Here is an 18570-nt window from a genome sequence, read left to right as displayed (position 1 = left end):
GATTCTCCACTGCATAAAACCAAGACATTTATTTAAAAGATGAGGTTTGGAAATAGTAGAGTATGAAGGATAGCCATAGTAATTGGCTTAAGCTCAGAACTTTAATTTTTAAAAGGAAAAAACTTCAATTATTCCAATCTACATTACCAAATAGCAAGTCAGATTATTATTTTATATGCAAATAACATTTACTGTGGATTTCAAGCCATCTGGATAAATCTCACAGAAAAAGGATTTATACGTAAAAGTCCAATGGGATCACAGTACAGTAAATGGGTTCCTAAAATATACATTTTCATCATATTTTATATACTGTATTTCATAAAAATTTATCCCTGATAAAGCAATAAAAGGAAATGTTTATCTGACCACTTTCATATATTTGCCTCTAAGACTGATGATGCAAAAATAAAGTAGATTATATCACAATGAAAACAATCAAATGATATCTTATAATACAGCAATACTTTGGTTTACAAGAAACTCAGTATACAAGCATTTTGGTATATGAGCATGAAATTCCATATCGGTATATGATCATTGTTTCGGTCTGCGAGCAAACATTTCTCTCCACATACATATTTTTTGTGGACAAGTACAAACAAGACAAGCAAGAACACAAAAAAATGTTATTTTTATTAATAAAATAAATTTTTGAATATACTTACCCGATAATCATGTAGCTGTCAACTCCGTTGCCCGACAGAATTCTATGGAGGGATACGCCAGCTATCACAATACTAGAAGGGGGTGTAATTACCAGCGCCACCTGTGGCCAGGTACTCAAGTACTTCTTGTTGACACCTCCTCAATTATTCCTCGGTCCACTGGTTCTCTATGGGGAGGAAGGGAGGGTCGATTAAATCATGATTATCGGGTAAGTATATTCAAAAATTTATTTTATTAATAAAAATAACATTTTTCAATATTAAACTTACCCGATAATCATGTAGCTGATTCACACCCAGGGAGGTGGGTGAAAAACCAGTGTACAAGACTAAAGGATAGCTAAGTATCCCGTATTTCATATAATCAGTTATCCACAATAACAATGAAATAATAAGTACCTGGTAAGGAAGTCGACTTGAACCGTTACTCTGCCTTTAATAAGATCGTCTTCCTTACTAAGCGCAGCGTTCCTCTTGGGAGGCTGAATCAACTCAAAGGTGCTAAAGTATACAGGGCTGCAACCCATACTAAAGGACCTCATCACAACCTTTAACCTTGGCGCTTCTCAAGAAAGAATTGACCACCCGCCAAATCAACAAGGATGTGGAAGGCTTCTTAGCCGACCGTACAACCCATAAAAAGTATTCAAGAGAAAGGTTAAAAAGTTATGGGATTATGGGAATGTAGTGGCTGAGCCCTCGCCTACTACTGCATTCGTTGCTACGAATGGACCCAGGGTGTAGCAGTACTCGTAAAGAGACTGGACATCTTTGAGATAGAATGATGCGAACACTGACTTGCTTCTCCAATAGGTTGCATCCATAACACTCTGCAGAGAACGGTTCTGTTTGAAGGCCACTGAAGTAGCCACAGCTCTCACTTCATGTGTCCTTACCTTCAGCAAAGCAAGGTCTTCTTCCTTCAGATGAGAATTTGCTTCTCTAATCAGAAGCCTGATGTAGTAAGAAACTGAGTTCTTAGACATTGGTAGAGAAGGCTTCTTGATAGCACACCATAAGGCTTCTGATTGTCCTCGTAATGGTTTTGACCTTCTTAGATAGTACTTAAGAGCTCTAACTGGGCAAAGTACTCTCTCCAGTTCGTTCCCCACCATGTTGGACAGGCTTGGGATCTCGAACGACTTAGGCCAAGGACGGGAAGGAAGCTCGTTTTTAGCCAAAAAACCGAGCTGCAAGGAACATGTAGCCGTTTCAGATGTGAAACCTATGTTCCTGCTGAAGGCGTGGATCTCACTTACTCTTTTACCTGTTGCTAAGCACACGAGGAAAAGAGTTTTTAATGTGAGGTCCTTAAAAGAGGCTGATTGGAGCGGTTCAAATCCTGATGACATTAGGAACCTTAGGACCACGTCTAGATTCCAGCCTGGAGTGGACAACCGACGTTCCTTTGAGGTCTCAAAAGACCTAAGGAGGTCCTGTAGATCTTTGTTGGAGGAAAGATCCAAGCCTCTGTGGCGGAAAACCGCTGCCAACATACTTCTGTAACCCTTGATCGTAGGAGCTGATAGGGATCTTACGTTCCTTAGATGTAACAGGAAGTCAGCAATCTGGGTTACAGTGGTACTGGTTGAGGAAACTGCATTGGCCTTGCACCAGCTTCGGAAGACTTCCCATTAAGACTGATAGACTCTGAGAGTGGATGTCGTCCTTGCTCTGGCAATCGCTCTGGCTGCCTCCTTCGAAAAGCCTCTAGCTCTTGAGAGTCTTTCGATAGTCTGAAGGCAGTCAGACGAAGAGCGTGGAGGTTTGGGTGTACCTTCTTTACGTGAGGTTGACGCAGAAGGTCCACTCTAGGAGGAAGAGTCCTGGGAACGTCGACCAGCCATTGCAGTACCTCGGTGAACCATTCTCTCGCGGGCCAGAGGGGAGCAACCAACGTCAGCCGTGTCCCTTTGTGAGAGGCGAACTTCTGAAGTACCCTGTTGACAATCTTGAACGGCGGGAATGCATACAGGTCGAGATGGGACCAATCCAGCAGAAAGGCATCCACGCGAACTGCTGCTGGGTCTGGAATCGGAGAACAATACAAGAGGAGCCTCTTGGTCATCGAGGTAGCGAATAGATCTATGGTTGGCTGACCCCACAGGGCCCAAAGTCTGCTGCAAACATTGTTGTGAAGGGTCCACTCTGTGGGGAAGACCTGACCCTTCCGGCTGAGGCGATCTGCCATGACATTCATATCGCCCTGAATGAGCCTCGTTACCAGCGTGAGCTTTCGATCTTTTGACCAAATGAGGAGGTCCCTTGCGATCTCGAACAACTTCCTCGAATGAGTCCCTCCCTGCTTGGAGATGTAAGCCAAGGCTGTGGTGTAGTCGGAGTTCACCTCCACCACCTTGTTAAGCTGGAGGGACTTGAAGTTTATCAAGGCCAGATGAACTGCCAACAACTCCTTGCAATAGATGTGAAGTGTCCTTTGCTCCTGATTCCATGTTCCCGAGCATTCCTGTCCGTCCAGTGTCGCACCCCAGCCCGTGTCCGATGCGTCCGAGAAGAGACGGTGGTCGGGGGTCTGAACAGCCAAAGGTAGACCTTCCTTGAGAAGAATGCTGTTCTTCCACCACGTTAGAGTAGACCTCATCTCTTCGGAAACAGGAACTGAGCCCGTCTCTAGCGTCATGTCCTTTATCCAGTGAGCAGCTAGATGATACTGAAGGGGGCGGAGGTGGAGTCTCCCTAACTCGATGAACAGGGCCAGCGATGAAAGTGTCCCTGTTAGACTCATCCACTGCCTGACTAAGCATCGGTTCCTTCTCAGCATGCTCTGGATGCATTCTAGGGCTTGGAAGATCCTTGGGGCCGACGGACAAGTCCGAAAAGCTCGACTCTGAAGATCCATACCCAAGGAGACAATGGTCTGGGATGGAACGAGCTGAGACTCCTCAAAATTGACCAGGAGGCCCAGTTCCTTGGTCAGATCCATAGTCCATTTGAAAATCTCCAGACAGCGACGACTTGTGGGAGCTCTTAAAAGCCAGTCGTCTGACGGAGCCGGACACAAGATCATGATACTGCTGCACAGTCTGTAAACTGTCAATCATGGGCAAGCGAGGAAGTACAGTGACAACCCGAATCTGTCTAGACTGTCTGGGTCGTACAGACAACTCCTTAACGGGTTGCTGAGGTTGCCGCACTGCGTCACAACAAGTCCCTTCTGTTGGTTGTTGAATGTCTTCCCCGTGACGCATTGACTCCGTAAACAAAAAATCCTCTAACAAGGACTAAGCTTGGACTGCATGTCATGCAACACAGCTCAAGGTCTATGGGAGCAGGTGTGGTAACAGACGGGATTAGTGGCTGAAGTGGAACCATTACCTTCCCTGTAAGCATGTTATGCTTAAATAAAAGTCCATAAGAGGTTATGCAGCTAAAGGCTCCCTCCAAATGACAGAGTCCTCAAGGGAATATCAGAAGGAGGGAGAAAAGAACTTTCTCATCTACAGGGACCTTATCCTAGAAAAGCTAAGTTCTCTGAGTGAGGGTTCACTGGTGCAAAAGCAGCAGACTAGAAGGCAACGTTATGAAACTGCTTGACAGTCTAGTGAGTTGGCAACAACCCAAGATGTGTTGAGAAGCATGCGGTAAGGTATGCAGAGCATGATGTATGCAGAGTATGCTGTATGCAGAGCATGTTGTATGCAGAGCATGCTGAATGCAGAGCATGCTGTATGCAGAGCATGTTGTATGCAGAGCATGCTGAATGCAGAGCATGCTGAATGCTGAGCATGTAGTAAGCAGAGCCTGCTGTAAGCAGAGCCTGCTGTAAGGAAAGCAGAGCGTGTGCATGGCGTTAAACATTTCTCAGAAATTCCATGACCAGTGCTAGAGTGCTTTATGCATGCTTGCATGGGGTTTAAACCATGGTATGAAAATGGAGGTAAGGTATGCTGAACAGCAGAGTCAGAACGAGCTGGAACAACAATAGTTGTGGTTTCCTCTTCAAGACTCCGATGAGGGAACACCTGAGGCTCAGTCTGCAAAGGCTGAATAAAAGACAAGCAGAAGGAAGGCGCATGGGTGGAGGAGGCTGACTCCTAGCATGAGTGGTTGAACCCAAGGGTTGCGCTTGCTGAGCGGTTGGCGGAAGCGGAGTAGCAAGTTCCAGTTCCTGAGGTGTGAGCGGAGCGCGATGAGGAAGAGGCTGCGCAGAACAAGGTAAATGTCTCGCAAGCTGAGGCTCCTGAGGCGCAAGGCTAAGGTGTTGTGGTGCTTGCCTTGTGGAGGGTTGAGCTCGCTGCAGCAAGAGCTGAGGAGACTGACTCATGGACGGGAGAGGTTGTTGTACCTCAACCGAGTGTTGCATCACTGGTGGAGCAGCAAGTGGAGGCGGAGGAAGAGAGGTATAATCCTCCTGATCCCAATGTAAAGGTTGCCTTAAGGAAGGCGGAGGCTGAACACCACAGGGAACAGCAAACTCAGCACGTGGCTCAACATCGTACGCCTGGCAGGTGGAACTGCTGGCAGGTGGTACTGCGATCAGGCGGAGCGAGTGTAGGTGGAGGGAGTGTAGGCGGAGGCGGAGGAGCAACACTCTCAGCCCGACACTCACGCATCAAGTCCGAAAGCTGTGCTTGCATGGACTGTAGTAGAGTCCACAACATCGTACGCCTGGCAGATGGTACTGTGATCAGGCGGAGCGAGTGTAGGTGGAGGGAGTGTAGGCGGAGGCGGAGGAGCAACACTCTCAGCCCGACACTCACGCATCAAGTCCGAAAGCTGTGCTTGCATGGACTGTAGTAGAGTTCACAACATCGTACGCCTGGCAGGAGGTACTGTGATCAGGCGGAGCGATCATAGGCGGGGGGGAGTGTAGGCGGAGGCGGAGGCGCAACACTCTCAGCCCGACACTCACGCATCAAGACCGAAAGTTGTGACTGTATGGACTGCAGTAGAGTTAACTTGGGGTCGGCAGACACTAAGTTCTGCTGAGGTAAAGCCTTAACAGCAGAGATCTGTTGTGGCAGAACCTTACTCCTCTTAGGCGGAGTGTAATCAACTAATGACTGAGGAGAGTCAGAGCTAACCCAATGACTGCATTCGGGTTGTGAACTTTAACTTCGTACGTCTGGCATAGGTCTGGACTTAACGTTTAAGAGGTCTTGAGACCTGAGACCAGCGTTACTCTGCCTTTATTTTCTCCCCTAATCTCTTCTGCAGACGAGCAAAATAAGGGCTCAATCGTCTGCGGGTGGGAGTGACGGTCTCGGTAAGACACGCCCACAACCACCGAGAATACTTCTGTGCGCCGATCAAGGCCTGCTGAACCCTTATGCCCTTCGACATTGCTTCTCCCCTGGGCTTGGGAGCTTGCAAGAGGTCCCGGACTGGGAGGACGACTGGCGCGCACAAAAGTACCCTCACGCACTAATCACTTATCACTTTGATTTCTGTTTGCACTTATTTCACTGAACTCGAAACTTTAAGTGGTTTGTACCTGAAATACGCAATTCTATCCTTTCTCAAAGTTAGTAATTGCGAAAACAGAATTACAATGTAACAGAAAAATCTAATGAAAGATAATTCAGTGGTTGGAAAGAGACTAAACACTAGATCACTCTAGAAACGTTTAGTTTCTTCCCCTAAAGAGACTAGGGAGAAGAGCAAAAACGATAACGACGTTACTCGTACGCCTGGCAGGCTTGAATGAAACGTTTATCCTCTTTCTCCCTCCGTCTCTATCTCTCTCTCTCTCTCTCTCTCTTGACTTAGAACCTGAGAGAAGAGCCCAATCATATATATCGTTAAAACATATTATTGTTAAAGGAAAAAACTGAAAAGTTCCTTTATTAGGATCAAAACCATTAAGTTAAGAAAGAAAGAACAAAACGCTAGACACGGTTACTCTTACTGCAACGTGAAACCGTGAACATTCTTTCTCTATCGTAACGATAGAGTGCAAGTTGAACGTTCTGAACGTCAACAATTGCAGAGACAAAACAAAACGTTAGTTCAACTTTGAAATCTTTCAAACTGTGGTGGAAATAGCATAATATGTTAACAGGTAAAACCGAAATGACGGGCTCAAAGTTTATTAACTTCGGTAAAAGACCGCCTACTATTAGGAAGGTCGAATATAAACAAATATAAAAATTAATTTTAATGAGTTTATAATAAAAGGAAGTTAATCGAAGAGGCCTATAAGTTAAGCAAAATTAAGAAAGAGAGTCTATACTCTCTTAGACACCAACACTTCCGTTTAAGGGAAGGGTCGGCCATTGAAAGGTGAACGAGAGTTCATACTCTCTCGTCACCATAATTAATCAAATTAATTCCAAAAGCTAACTAAGCTAATATAGAAGTTTCCAGTAAAGCGACAGCCGAAATCAAAGAGAAATACTTCACCAAAGTCGTGAAAATACTCCAAGAACATAAGCGTATCCCAGAACGTCTTGCCGGAAGCACGACAGAGGAATAATTGAGGAGGTGTCAACAAGAAGTACTTGAGTACCTGGCCACAGGTGGCGCTGGTAATTACACCCCCTTCTAGTATTGTGATAGCTGGCGTATCCCTCCATAGAATTCTGTCGGGCAACGGAGTTGACAGCTACATGATTATCGGGTAAGTTTAATATTGAAAAAGGATATTCCTGTGATTTTTACCCCCCTTTCAAGTCATTTGAACAAAAAAGCAAATGCAGTCGTCTTTAGATAGGTTCCTTGTCAAAATTTAATTTGAAAGAAAGTGTAAAATGACTACCAAGCATTCATAAAGAGTAAATTAAGGAATTCAATTAGACATAGTGAATGCCATTCAAGTAAGAAAACTAATATTTTACCATAAATTCTCATGGAGGGAGATTCTCCCTTCAAGCAGTAACCCCTAATTCTCTTTAATCTATGTGCCAGTCACGACTTCTTTAAGGTAAAGTGCGAGTTAATTTATCAATAATTTATATTTTTCATTGTGAATAAATTTTTAATAATTTCTAATGTTAGGGATTATAATATTCTCTTCATAAAACATTATAAACCTTTAAAAATGCGTGTATATGTGCATTTATGGACATGAGGAATGCATCAACTGAATTCCATCTATTTCTCATGGGAAAAGTTGTTTTGTTTTAAAAGTATTTCGGGTTACGAGCTTGTTCCAGGAATGGATTAAAATCTTATACCGAGGTACTACAATATACTAAAATCTTGTCAAAGACATGTTATGTATAAAAAGAAATATTTACCATCACATGATTGTAAGGCTCCACTGCCATTGGCCAAATCCCGCACTTCTTGTACAAATTCCTTTCCTCCCGCTTTGCTCAAAGCCTGACCAACCTCACCCAGGAAGTCCAGATTAGAATTGGTCGGATGAACAACAGCATCAGCTGTAACAGTTGATATATCAGACTGAATTACAGTCAGCTGGAAAAAATAAAGATATTTATCAAACCAGAAAATCATACTAACTGCAGGGTATAGAGTTAAAATTTCCAAAAAAATATCTTTTCTTTTTGAGGGGTTCTTCAGTGAGAAAAAAAAAAACTTGTAAATATCCAAAAATACTCTACTGTATTGCCAATCAACCATAGAAATAATGTTACAGTACTTAAGACATCAATTCAATGAGGAAGCACAATAGGAAGAATAATTTTTACTTTAAATGTATACACAATTAGCTCATTATGTCTGCAGAAGGTTCCTAACTGATGATCATATTAGGTTGTTAACCATCAAACAAATAATAAAATATGACAAATTTGGGAATAATTTGTATTCTTCCTAACCATACAAACCTGAAGCTCTTTACTGTGGAGATTACATTTTAGTGACAGCTGAAACCAGCAAAAATATTTTTAGCAAGGTGGAACTACCCACCAATAGTTAAGAGAGGCTAGGACTAAACACCCCGCTCACACACGCACTAGCAACAACTAGTCACCCTGTAACTACAGGCAGGACTTCTGCGGGAAGTTGATGGCAGGACCATTCTGTGTAAATAGCTTTTGGTTTGTATGGTTAGGAAAAATAAAAATTATTTCCAAATTTGTTATTTGCTCCGGCATCAAATACAAACCATTCAGCTCTTTACCGTGGAGACTCACCATTAGGTGGGTGGAAATCCCAAAACAACTGGATGGTTTCTGCCGTGGGGTGCAACTCTGTGCTTCGCATGAGCTGTGGACAGTGCACCCTGTCACCTCGCTAACTTTCAAAAATTGTTAGAGATCTAACGGCCTGAACCATTTGTGCGAAGGTGTGACATCTAAACTCCTGTGACTAGACCAGGTAAATATAACCTAGGAGCTAAGCTACACTCACTCACTCACTCTCTAGGTAAGTATAACCTGGGAGCTAAGCTACACTCACTCACTCACTCTCTAGGTAAGTATAACCTAGGAGCTAAGCTACACTCACTCACTCACTCTCTAGGTAAGTATAACCTGGGAGCTAAGCTACACTCACTCACTCTCTAGGTAAGTATAACCTGGGAGCTAAGCTACACTCACTCACTCAATCTCTAGGTAAGTATAACCTGGGAGCTAAGCTACACTCACTCACTCACTCTCTAGGTAAGTATAACCTGGGAGCTAAGCTACACTCACTCACTCTTTCTCTGGGTAAGTATAACCTGGGAGCTAAGCTACACTCATTCGCTCACTCACTCACTCACTCACTCACTCACTCACTCACTCACTCACTCACTCACTCACTCACTCGGGTTTACTGTACTTAACGCAAAATGTTATTTTCATTAGTAAAATAAATTTTTGAATATACTTACCCGATAATCATGTAGCTGTCAACTCCGTTGCCCGACAGAATTCTACGGAAGGGATACGCCACCGATCGCTATACAAGAGGGGGGTGTACTCACAAGCGCCACCTGTGGCCAGGTACTGCAGTACTTCTTGTTGACACCACCTCAATTTTTCCTCGGTCCACTGGTTCTATGGGGAGGAAGGGTGGGTCAATTAAATCATGATTATCGGGTAAGTATATTCAAAAATTTATTTTACTAATGAAAATAACATTTTTCAATATTAACCTTACCCGATAATCATGTAGCTGATTCACACCCAGGGAGGTGGGTGAAAACCAGTGTACATGTATATCAAGAAGCTAAGTATCCCGTATTTCATATTATCAGTTATTCAAAATAACAATGAAATTATAAGTACCTGGTAAGGAAGTCGACTTGAGCCATTACTCTGCCTTAAATAAGTTCTTCTTCCTTACTGAGCGCAGCGTTCCTCTTAGGAGGCTGAACAACTCTAAGGTGCTGAAGTATCAAGGGCTGCAACCCATACTAAAGGACCTCATCACAACCTTTAACCTCGGCGCTTCTCAAGAAAGAATTGACCACCCGCCAAATCAACAAGGATGTGGAAGGCTTCTTAGCCGACCGTACAACCCATAAAAAGTATTCAAGAGAAAGGTTAAAAGGTTATGGGATTATGGGAATGTAGTGGCTGAGCCCTCGCCTACTACTGCATTCGTTGCTACGAATGGTCCCAGGGTGTAGCAGTACTCGTAAAGAGACTGGACATCTTTGAGATAGAATGATGCGAACACTGACTTGCTTCTCCAATAGGTTGCATCCATAACACTCTGCAGAGAACGGTTCTGTTTGAAGGCCACTGAAGTAGCCACAGCTCCCACTTCATGTGTCCTTACCTTCAGCAAAGCAAGGTCTTCTTCCTTCAGATGAGAATGTGCTTCCCTAATCAGAAGCCTGAATAGTAAGAAACTGAGTTCTTAGACCTTGGAAAAGAAGGTTTCTTGATAGCACACCATAAGGCTTCTGATTGTCCTCGTAAAGGTTAAGACCTTTTTAGATAGTACCTAAGAGCTCTAACTGGGCAAAGTACTCTCTCCAGTTCATTCCCCACCAAGTTGGACAGGCTTGGGATCTCGAACGACTTAGGCCAAGGACGTGAAGGAAGCTCGTTTAGCAAAAACCGAGCTGCAAGGAACATGTAGCCGTTTCAGATGTGAAAACAATGATCCTGCTGAAGGCGTGGATCTCACTTACTCTTTTAGCTGTTGTCAAGCACACGAGGAAAAGAGTTTTTAATGTGAGGTCCTAAAAAGAGGCTGATTGGAGAGGTTCAAATCTTGATGACATAAGGAACCTTAGGACCACGTCTAGATTCCAGCCTGGAGTGGACAACCGACGTTCCTTTGAGGTCTCAAAAGACCTAGGGAGGTCCTGTAGATCTTTGTTGGTGGAAAGATCCAAGCCTCTGTGGCGGAAAACCGCTGCCAACATACTTCTGTAACCCTTGATCGTAGGAGCTGAAAGGGATCTTACTTTCCTTAGATGTAACAGGAAGTCAGCAATCTGGGTTACAGTGGTACTGGTTGAGGAAACTGCATTGGTCTTGTACCAGCTACGGAAGACTTCCCCTTGAGACTGATAGATTCTGAGAGTGGATGTTCTCCTTGCTCTGGCAATCGCTCTGGCTGCCTCCTTCGAAAAGCCCCTAGCTCTTGAGAGTCTTTCGAAAGTTTGAAGGCAGTCAGACGAAGAGCGTGGAGGTTTGGGTGTACCTTCTTTACGTGAGGTTGACGTAGAAGGTTCACTCCTAGAGGAAGAGTCCTGGGAATGTCGACCAGCCATTGCAGTACCTCTATGAACCATTCTCTCGCGGGCCAGAGCGGAGCCAACCAACGTCAGCCGTGTCCCTTTGCGAGAGGAGAACTTCTGAAGTACCCTGTTGACAATCTTGAACGGCGGGAATGCATACAGGTCGAGATGGGACCAATCCAGCAGAAAAGCATCCACGTGAACTGCTGCAGGGTCTGGAATCGGAGAACAATACAACAGGAGTCTCTAGGTTATCGAGGTAGCGAACAGATCTATGGTTGGCTGACCCCACAGGGCCCAAAGTCTGCTGCAAACATTCTTGTGAAGGGTCCACTCTGTGGGGATGACCTGACCCTTCCGGCTGAGGCGATCTGCCATGAAATTCATACCGCCCTGAATGAACCTCGTTACCAGCGTGAGCTTTCGATCTTTTGACCAGATGAGGAGGTCCCTTGCGATCTAGAACAACTTCCACGAAAGAGTCCCTCCCTGCTTGAAGATGTAAGCCAGGGCTGTGGTGTTGTCAGAGTCCACCTCCACTACCTTGTTAAGCTGGAGGGACTTGAAGTTTATCAAGGCCAGAAGAACCGCCAACAACTTCTTGCAATTGATGTGAAGTGTCCTTTGCTCCTGATTCCATGTTCCCGAGCATTCCTGTCCGTCCAAAGTCGCACCCCAGCCCGTGTCTGATGCGTCCGAGAGGAGACGGCGGTCGGGTTTCTGAACAGCCAAAGGTAGACTTCCTTGAGAAGAAAGCTGTTCTTACACCACGCGAGAGAAGACCTCCTCTCTTCGGAAACAGGAACTGAGACCGTCTCTAGCGTCATGTCCTTTATCCAGTGAGCAGCTAGATGATACTGAAGGGGGGGGAGGTGGAGTCTCCCTAACACGATGAACAGGGCCAGCGATGAAAGTGTTCCTGTTAGACTCATCCACTACCTGACTGAGCATCGGTTCCTTCTCAGCATGCTCTGGATGCATTCTAGGGCTTGGAAGATCCTTGGGGCCGACGGAAAAGCCCGAAAAGCTCGACTCTGAAGATCCATACCCAGGTAGACAATGGTCTGGGATGGGACGAGCTGAGACTCCTCAAAATTGACCAGGAGGCCCAGTTCCTTGGTCAGATCCATAGTCCATCTGAGAATCTCCAGACAGCGACGACTTGTGGGAGCTCTTAAAAGCCAGTCGTCTGACGGAGCCGGACACAAGATCATGGTACTGCTGCACAGTCTGTGAACTGTCAACCATGGGGAAGCGAGGAAGTACAGTGACAACCCGAAGCTGTCTAGACTGTCTGGGTCGTACAGACAACTCCTTATCGGGTTGCTGAGGTTGCCGCACTGCGTCACAACAAGTCACTTCTGCTGGTTGTTGAACGTCTTCCCAGAGACACACTGACTCCGTAAACAAAAAATCCTCTAACAAGGACTAAGCTTGGACTGCATGTCTTGCAACACAGCTCAAGGTCTATGGGAGCAGGTGTGGTAACAGACGGGGTTAGCGACTGAAAGAACCATTACCTTCCCTGGAAGCATGTTATGCTTAAATAAAAGTCCATAGGAGGCTACGCAGCTAAAGGCTCCTCTCCAAATGACAGAGTCCTCAAGGGAATATCAGAAGGAGGGAGAAAAGCACTTTCTCATCTACAGGGACCATATCCGAGAAAAAGCTAAGTTCTCTCAGTGAGGGTTTCACTGGTGCAAAAGCAGCAGACTAGAAGGCAACGTTATGAAACTGCTTGACAGTCTAGTGAGTTGGCAACAACCAAAGATGTGTGACTGAGAAGCATGCGGTAAGGTATGCAGAGCATGCTGTATGCAGAGCATGCTGTATGTAGAGCATGCTGTAAGGTAAGCAGAGCATGTTGCATGGCGTGTAACATTTCTCAGAAATTCCATGACCAGTGCTAGATTGAGTAATATCGCATTACTGTCCATTGAAAGTGCACGTGCCGAGGGAATTGATTTAGACTGTTTTGTTGATGAATTTGATAGCCGGCATGATAATCGTAGAATTAAGCTGCACTAAATATACGTACTATAATCTACTTCACCTCAGGAAAGGGAACTCGCCCTGTTGGCAACACTGCATTACTTCATGCATGCTAGCATGGGGTTTTAATATCAACATAATATTTACATTACATTCATAACTCATGATTCATTTTTGTTTTGAAGATATTTTTGCCATATTTGCGATTTTGTTAAAAATATATTGCAAGGAATACATATATATTTTTTTTTTTTTTTTTATTAAGTAATACGAATAACCTCCATTATCATAATGTTTGTGTAGGCATACATGTATATGATTACAAATGCAAGTTATGAAAGTAATGTGTTATTATTATTGTCATTTGTTATTTCAAAGTTGAATGGGAAGAGGCTCAAGTTGAGGAGAAAGTGGCAGATGCATGCGTTGAGGTGGCTGACTCATAGCATGAGGTTCCTGCCTCAAGAGTTGCGCTTGCCTCAAGGGTTGAGGTGGCTGCGCAGAGAGAGGCTCTTGACTCACGAGTTGAGGTTCTTGAGGTGTGAGCTGCGAGAGTTGAGGTAGCGGCTGCGCAGAACGCAGTTCCTGTCTCACGAGTTGAGGTTCCTGAGGAGCTAGCCTCAAGAGTTGAGGCTCTCGCCTTGAGGAAAGTTGAGGTAGCAGCTGCGAGAGCTGAGGTGGCTGCCTCAAGGATGGTAGAGGTTGTCGTACCTCAAGAGGTTGTTGCCTCAAAGATGGTCTAACTGCAAGAAAATCTTGCCTCAAGGCATAAGACTCCTGCTCCCATTGTTGAGGTTGCCTTAAGGAAGGTTGAGGTTGCTGCACAACGCTGGTAACTGGCAACTCCGAACGCGGTAAGGTAGCTTGAGGAACCTCAACTTCGTACGCCTGGCAGACTGGACTGCGGTGAGGCGGAGCGCTCGCAGGAGGAGGTGTAACCTTCTCAGCCTGAAACTCACGCATTAAGACCACAAGCTGCGACTGCATGGACTGCAGCAAAGTCATTTTGGGATCAAAATGTTGAGGCAAAGCCTTAACAGAAGATGAGGTCTGTTGAGGCATCGCCTTACCTCTCTTAGGAGGTGTGCAGTCACCTGATGACTGCGGAGAGTCAGAGCTAACCCAATGACTGCATCCGGGTTGTTGAACTCTAGAGGACTGGACTTTACGTTTAAGAGGTCTTGAGACCTGAGTCCAGCGTTTTCTCCCCGAAATTTCTTCTGCAGACGAGCAAAATAAGGGCTCAATCGTCTGCGGGTGGGAGTGACGGTCTCTGTAAGACACGCCCGCAACCACCGAGGATACTTCTGTGCGCCGATCAAGGCCTGCCGAACCCTTTTGCCCTTCGACATTGCTTCTCCCCTGGGCTTGGGAGCTTGCAAGAGGTCCCGGACTGGGAGGACGACTGGCACGCACAGAAGTACCCTCACGCACAACACTGACACACTTTGCGCTAATCACTTATCACTTTTGATTATCTGTTTGCACTTATTTCACTGAACTCGAAACTTTAAGTGGTTTGTACCTGAAACACGCAATTCTATCCTTCCTTAAAAGTTAGTAATTGCGAAAACAGAATTACAATGTAACAGAAAAAACTAATGAAAGATAAAGAATTCAGTGCCTGGAAAGAGACTAAACACTAGATCAAATAAACTACGTTTAAAATCTCTCACCGCATAAAGCTTGAGAACAAGAAAAAACTCTAGAAACGTTTACCTTCTTCCCCTAAAGAGACTAGGGAGAAGAACAAAAACGATAACAACGTTACTCGCTTGAACGAAACGTTTATCCAGCTCTCTCTCCCTCCGTCTCTATCTCTCTCTCTCTCTCTCTCTTGACTTAGAACCTGAGAGAAGAGCCCAATCATATATATCGTTAAAACATATTATTGTTAAAGGAAAAAAACTGAAATATTTCCCAAATAAAAAGTTCCTTTATTAGAATTAAAACCATTAAGCTAAGAAAGAATGAACAAAACGCTAGAAACGGTTACTCTTACTGCAACGTGACACCGTGAAAATTCTCTCTCTATCGTAACGATAGAGCGCAAGTTGAACGTTCTGAACGTCAACAACTGCAGAGACAAAACAAAACGTTAGTTCAACTTTGAAAACAGTACGAGACTATCAAAGAAATTCTTTCAAAAACATTAAAATAGCATAATATGTTAACAGGTAAAACCGAAATGACGGGCTCAATGTTAATTAACTTCGGTACCAAGAAAAGACCGCCTACTATTAGGAAAGGTCGAATATAAACAAATATAAAAATTAATTTTAATAAGTTTATAATAAAAGGAAGTTAATCGAAGAGGCCTATAAAAGGCGGAGAGATATAAAATAAATCTATAACTTTTGTTAAGCAAAATTAAGAAAGAGAGTCTATACTCTCTTAGACACCAACACTACCGTCTAAGGGAAGGGTCGGCCATTTAAAGGTGAAAGAGAGTTCATACTCTCTTCGTCACCAAAATTAATCAAATTAATTCCAAAAGCTAGCTAAGCTAATGATAAAACTTCCTGAATAGCGAAAGCTGAAATCTTAGAGCAATACTTCACCAAAAACCGTGAACAAGACTCCAAAATTATAAGCGTATCCATGAACGTCTTGCCGGAAGCACGACAGAGGAAAAATTGAGGTGGTGTCAACAAGAAGTACTGCAGTACCTGGCCACAGGTGGCGCTTGTGAGTACACCCCCCTCTTGTATAGCGATCGCTGGCGTATCCCTTCCGTAGAATTCTGTCGGGCAACGGAGTTGACAGCTACATGATTATCGGGTAAGGTTAATATTGAAAAAATACATCGGGTGAATGCGCTTTTACCCTTTCTAAACTGAGACACTAATTGAATAATTTAAAATACTAACCTTTTGGCCAAGAAAGAGCTTCTTTTCTGAGAGGACAGTGAAGGATCCCGGAGGCGGTAATATAGTGCCCATGTCCTTTCCTTTTGCTCTTAATTTCAGTGGAGATGCTGAACCTATAGAAAAAAAAATGCATTATTAAAAATTTGTTCCACCATTTCAGTATTACAGACACATCCTACGTGAATACATTAAAAACTACAGTGTATAAAGCTGTTTTTGCATAATTAGAAATTTTTCTAATAACAACCCGTCACTTACATTTGCACAATTTACAGGTCTTCATAAATTCTACACAATATTCCTTAATAGTATGTAGGGAATATCATTTGTCAGCTGACTAGTAACATCTCTCAAGAATGTCTGTGACCTTAGGTTGCCGTTATGTAAGAACAACACTCATCACGCAGTTAGATTATGGTTGCGACAAATGAGCAAAGTTGGGAGGCTCATCAGCTAAAGACCCTACGGCTCAACAAACAGCAATTGTAACCGACAAGTCATGACCTCAAGTAGCAGAAAATATGAGTAATTACAGTATAGGATACAGATTTTTAGTAACTAAGAAGCGATAGTAGAGACAATACTCACCAAATGTATTGGTTGTTAATCTTAGATGGTTCTAGACTGGAAAAATGTCAGTCATGAGAAAGACTAAGATTAAACAAAAGGAAAGTGTGAATACTTGCTGAAGCAGATTATTAGGATCCAAAAGGAAGAGTCTGGGTCAAGTAGCTGTATGAAGTCATGAGGATTGACTTTTCTGAAAGGCAGTCTCAATCTCAAGACACCAGGATCTCCCAAAGAAAATAAAGGAAGTGTATACCTTTAAACTGTGCGATACTAAAAATTTCTACATTCAGTCATTCTCTTCCACGACTCAGAAAGGGTAATGAAATAAGCATTTAGTAGAATTTCTAAAAGTGACCTGTAATAATGGGCAGAGTGGCCTGCTGTATGATAACCACCCAATGAAAGGAAGAGAAGACTGACTTATGGTGAATGTAGATCCATCACTACAGTACAATGTGAGGATGTAAACCCAGATAGGTTTGCCTATAGCGTAGCTAATAGCCAAGTGCTTCCGAATTAATCCAGATTACTCCAAGTAGAAACATGTCTCCCTGGATATGAACATGGTAATTTTGTCCAAACCTTGAGCCATGCCCTAAAATGAAAGCCAAATGGCAAGTTCAAAATCCTCTAAAGCACTCCCTTGCCTCACTGAAATATCCTTCACCCTTAAGAGGCTACTTTCAGCTATAAAGCTTATAGTGTCTTGACAAAGCAACAGGAACCTCCTAACCTGATAACCAACTATCTCCAGGAAGCACAGGAATTGAAGATGTGATATAGGGACCTATAATCGAGGCTAGAGTGCAGCTCTCTTCTTTAAGCCAGAATCTAGCTTGCAAAACTGGGTTGGGAAAAATGTCCATTTAGCTCCTACCTTGGAATTCCAACACAGTCTGTCTCCTGATCATGGATTCACATACATCAAGCCAATTAATTAGGCACAACTTAAAAATATTATACTCGGAAATTTGCATATAAGCTACAAAAGATAAACATTGTTAGCCAAAATAACCAACCATTACTATCCAACCCACACAGTCCCTCACCCACCTAACACTTCTGGCTTCAAAGGCACAGATAATGATCCCATAAATCTTTTACACAAATGAAAAAATAAAGATAATTCTAAAACAAAAGGAATTAATTTGATACTTAACTCCAGGTCACTATACTTAAATATACAAAGCGTGGGCTTTTGACATTTAACATCTGAAAAATTCTTTTCATAGCTTCTCCTCCGGGTATCGCCTTTGTAGGAGTCCCAACGTGGGAGCTCCCACTGGTCCATCTTATTACAAGGGGAATTGTGGTGTATAATAGGACAGAGTACCCTGCTTCTCTTAAGTCCTGCTATGAATGTGGATGGCATGAGATTCAGGTCATAAAAGTTTGTGGAAGGCATAACAACTTTTATTTGTGTTCGATCTACTGGAACTCTGACTTGGATTGTATCTTCAATTGTCTTCTTATCATTATGGTTAAGATAGAAGATGATAGAAAGGTCTCTTTGTGTTAGTTGATTTCAATGCTCATCATAGGGAGTAGGTAAATTCTGTCTCTTCTACAGACAGCCATAGCTTAAGATCTTTGGACTTTGTCTGAATCAGGCTGTGGGCAAATCATAAGAAGCTACTCATAGGTCTAGCAACTGCTTGGACTTTGTATACACTAAGTACCCTTATGTTGTACCATTCTTCTGATTTCACTCACTCATTCTAGTGCAAGCTCTCCTTAACACACGCAGTATGGATTATTAGATAGGTAGTTATGTGCATAGTTCTGGTATGGACCCCTCCGAAAGGTAAATTTTCTCTGATAAATGTTAGAAACGAGACCTCTTTCCTGATGACAGGTATCCCTTAGGAAAAGGTGAATATGTTTCGTATCTCTCCGTTCCCGATCGGAAAAACTGTCATGAGCT

General features: G+C 43.6%; 1 protein-coding gene across 1 annotated transcript in view; it reads right to left on the bottom strand.

Moving 5' to 3' along the window:
- LOC137621460 (core histone macro-H2A.1-like) overlaps positions 1-18570 on the bottom strand; it is a 69458-nt gene that overhangs the window by 23192 nt on the left and 27696 nt on the right. The window contains exons 5-6 of the mRNA XM_068351784.1: positions 16077-16189; positions 7868-8048 (exon numbers count right to left, since the gene is read on the bottom strand). Coding sequence (XP_068207885.1) covers positions 7868-8048; positions 16077-16189 — 294 coding nt within the window. The remainder of the gene's footprint in view (positions 1-7867; positions 8049-16076; positions 16190-18570) is intronic.

The sequence above is a fragment of the Palaemon carinicauda genome, chromosome 28, assembly GCF_036898095.1.
Source record: "Palaemon carinicauda isolate YSFRI2023 chromosome 28, ASM3689809v2, whole genome shotgun sequence".
NCBI lineage: Eukaryota > Metazoa > Arthropoda > Malacostraca > Decapoda > Palaemonidae > Palaemon > Palaemon carinicauda.
This window is presented reverse-complemented; position numbering and strand designations above follow the sequence as displayed.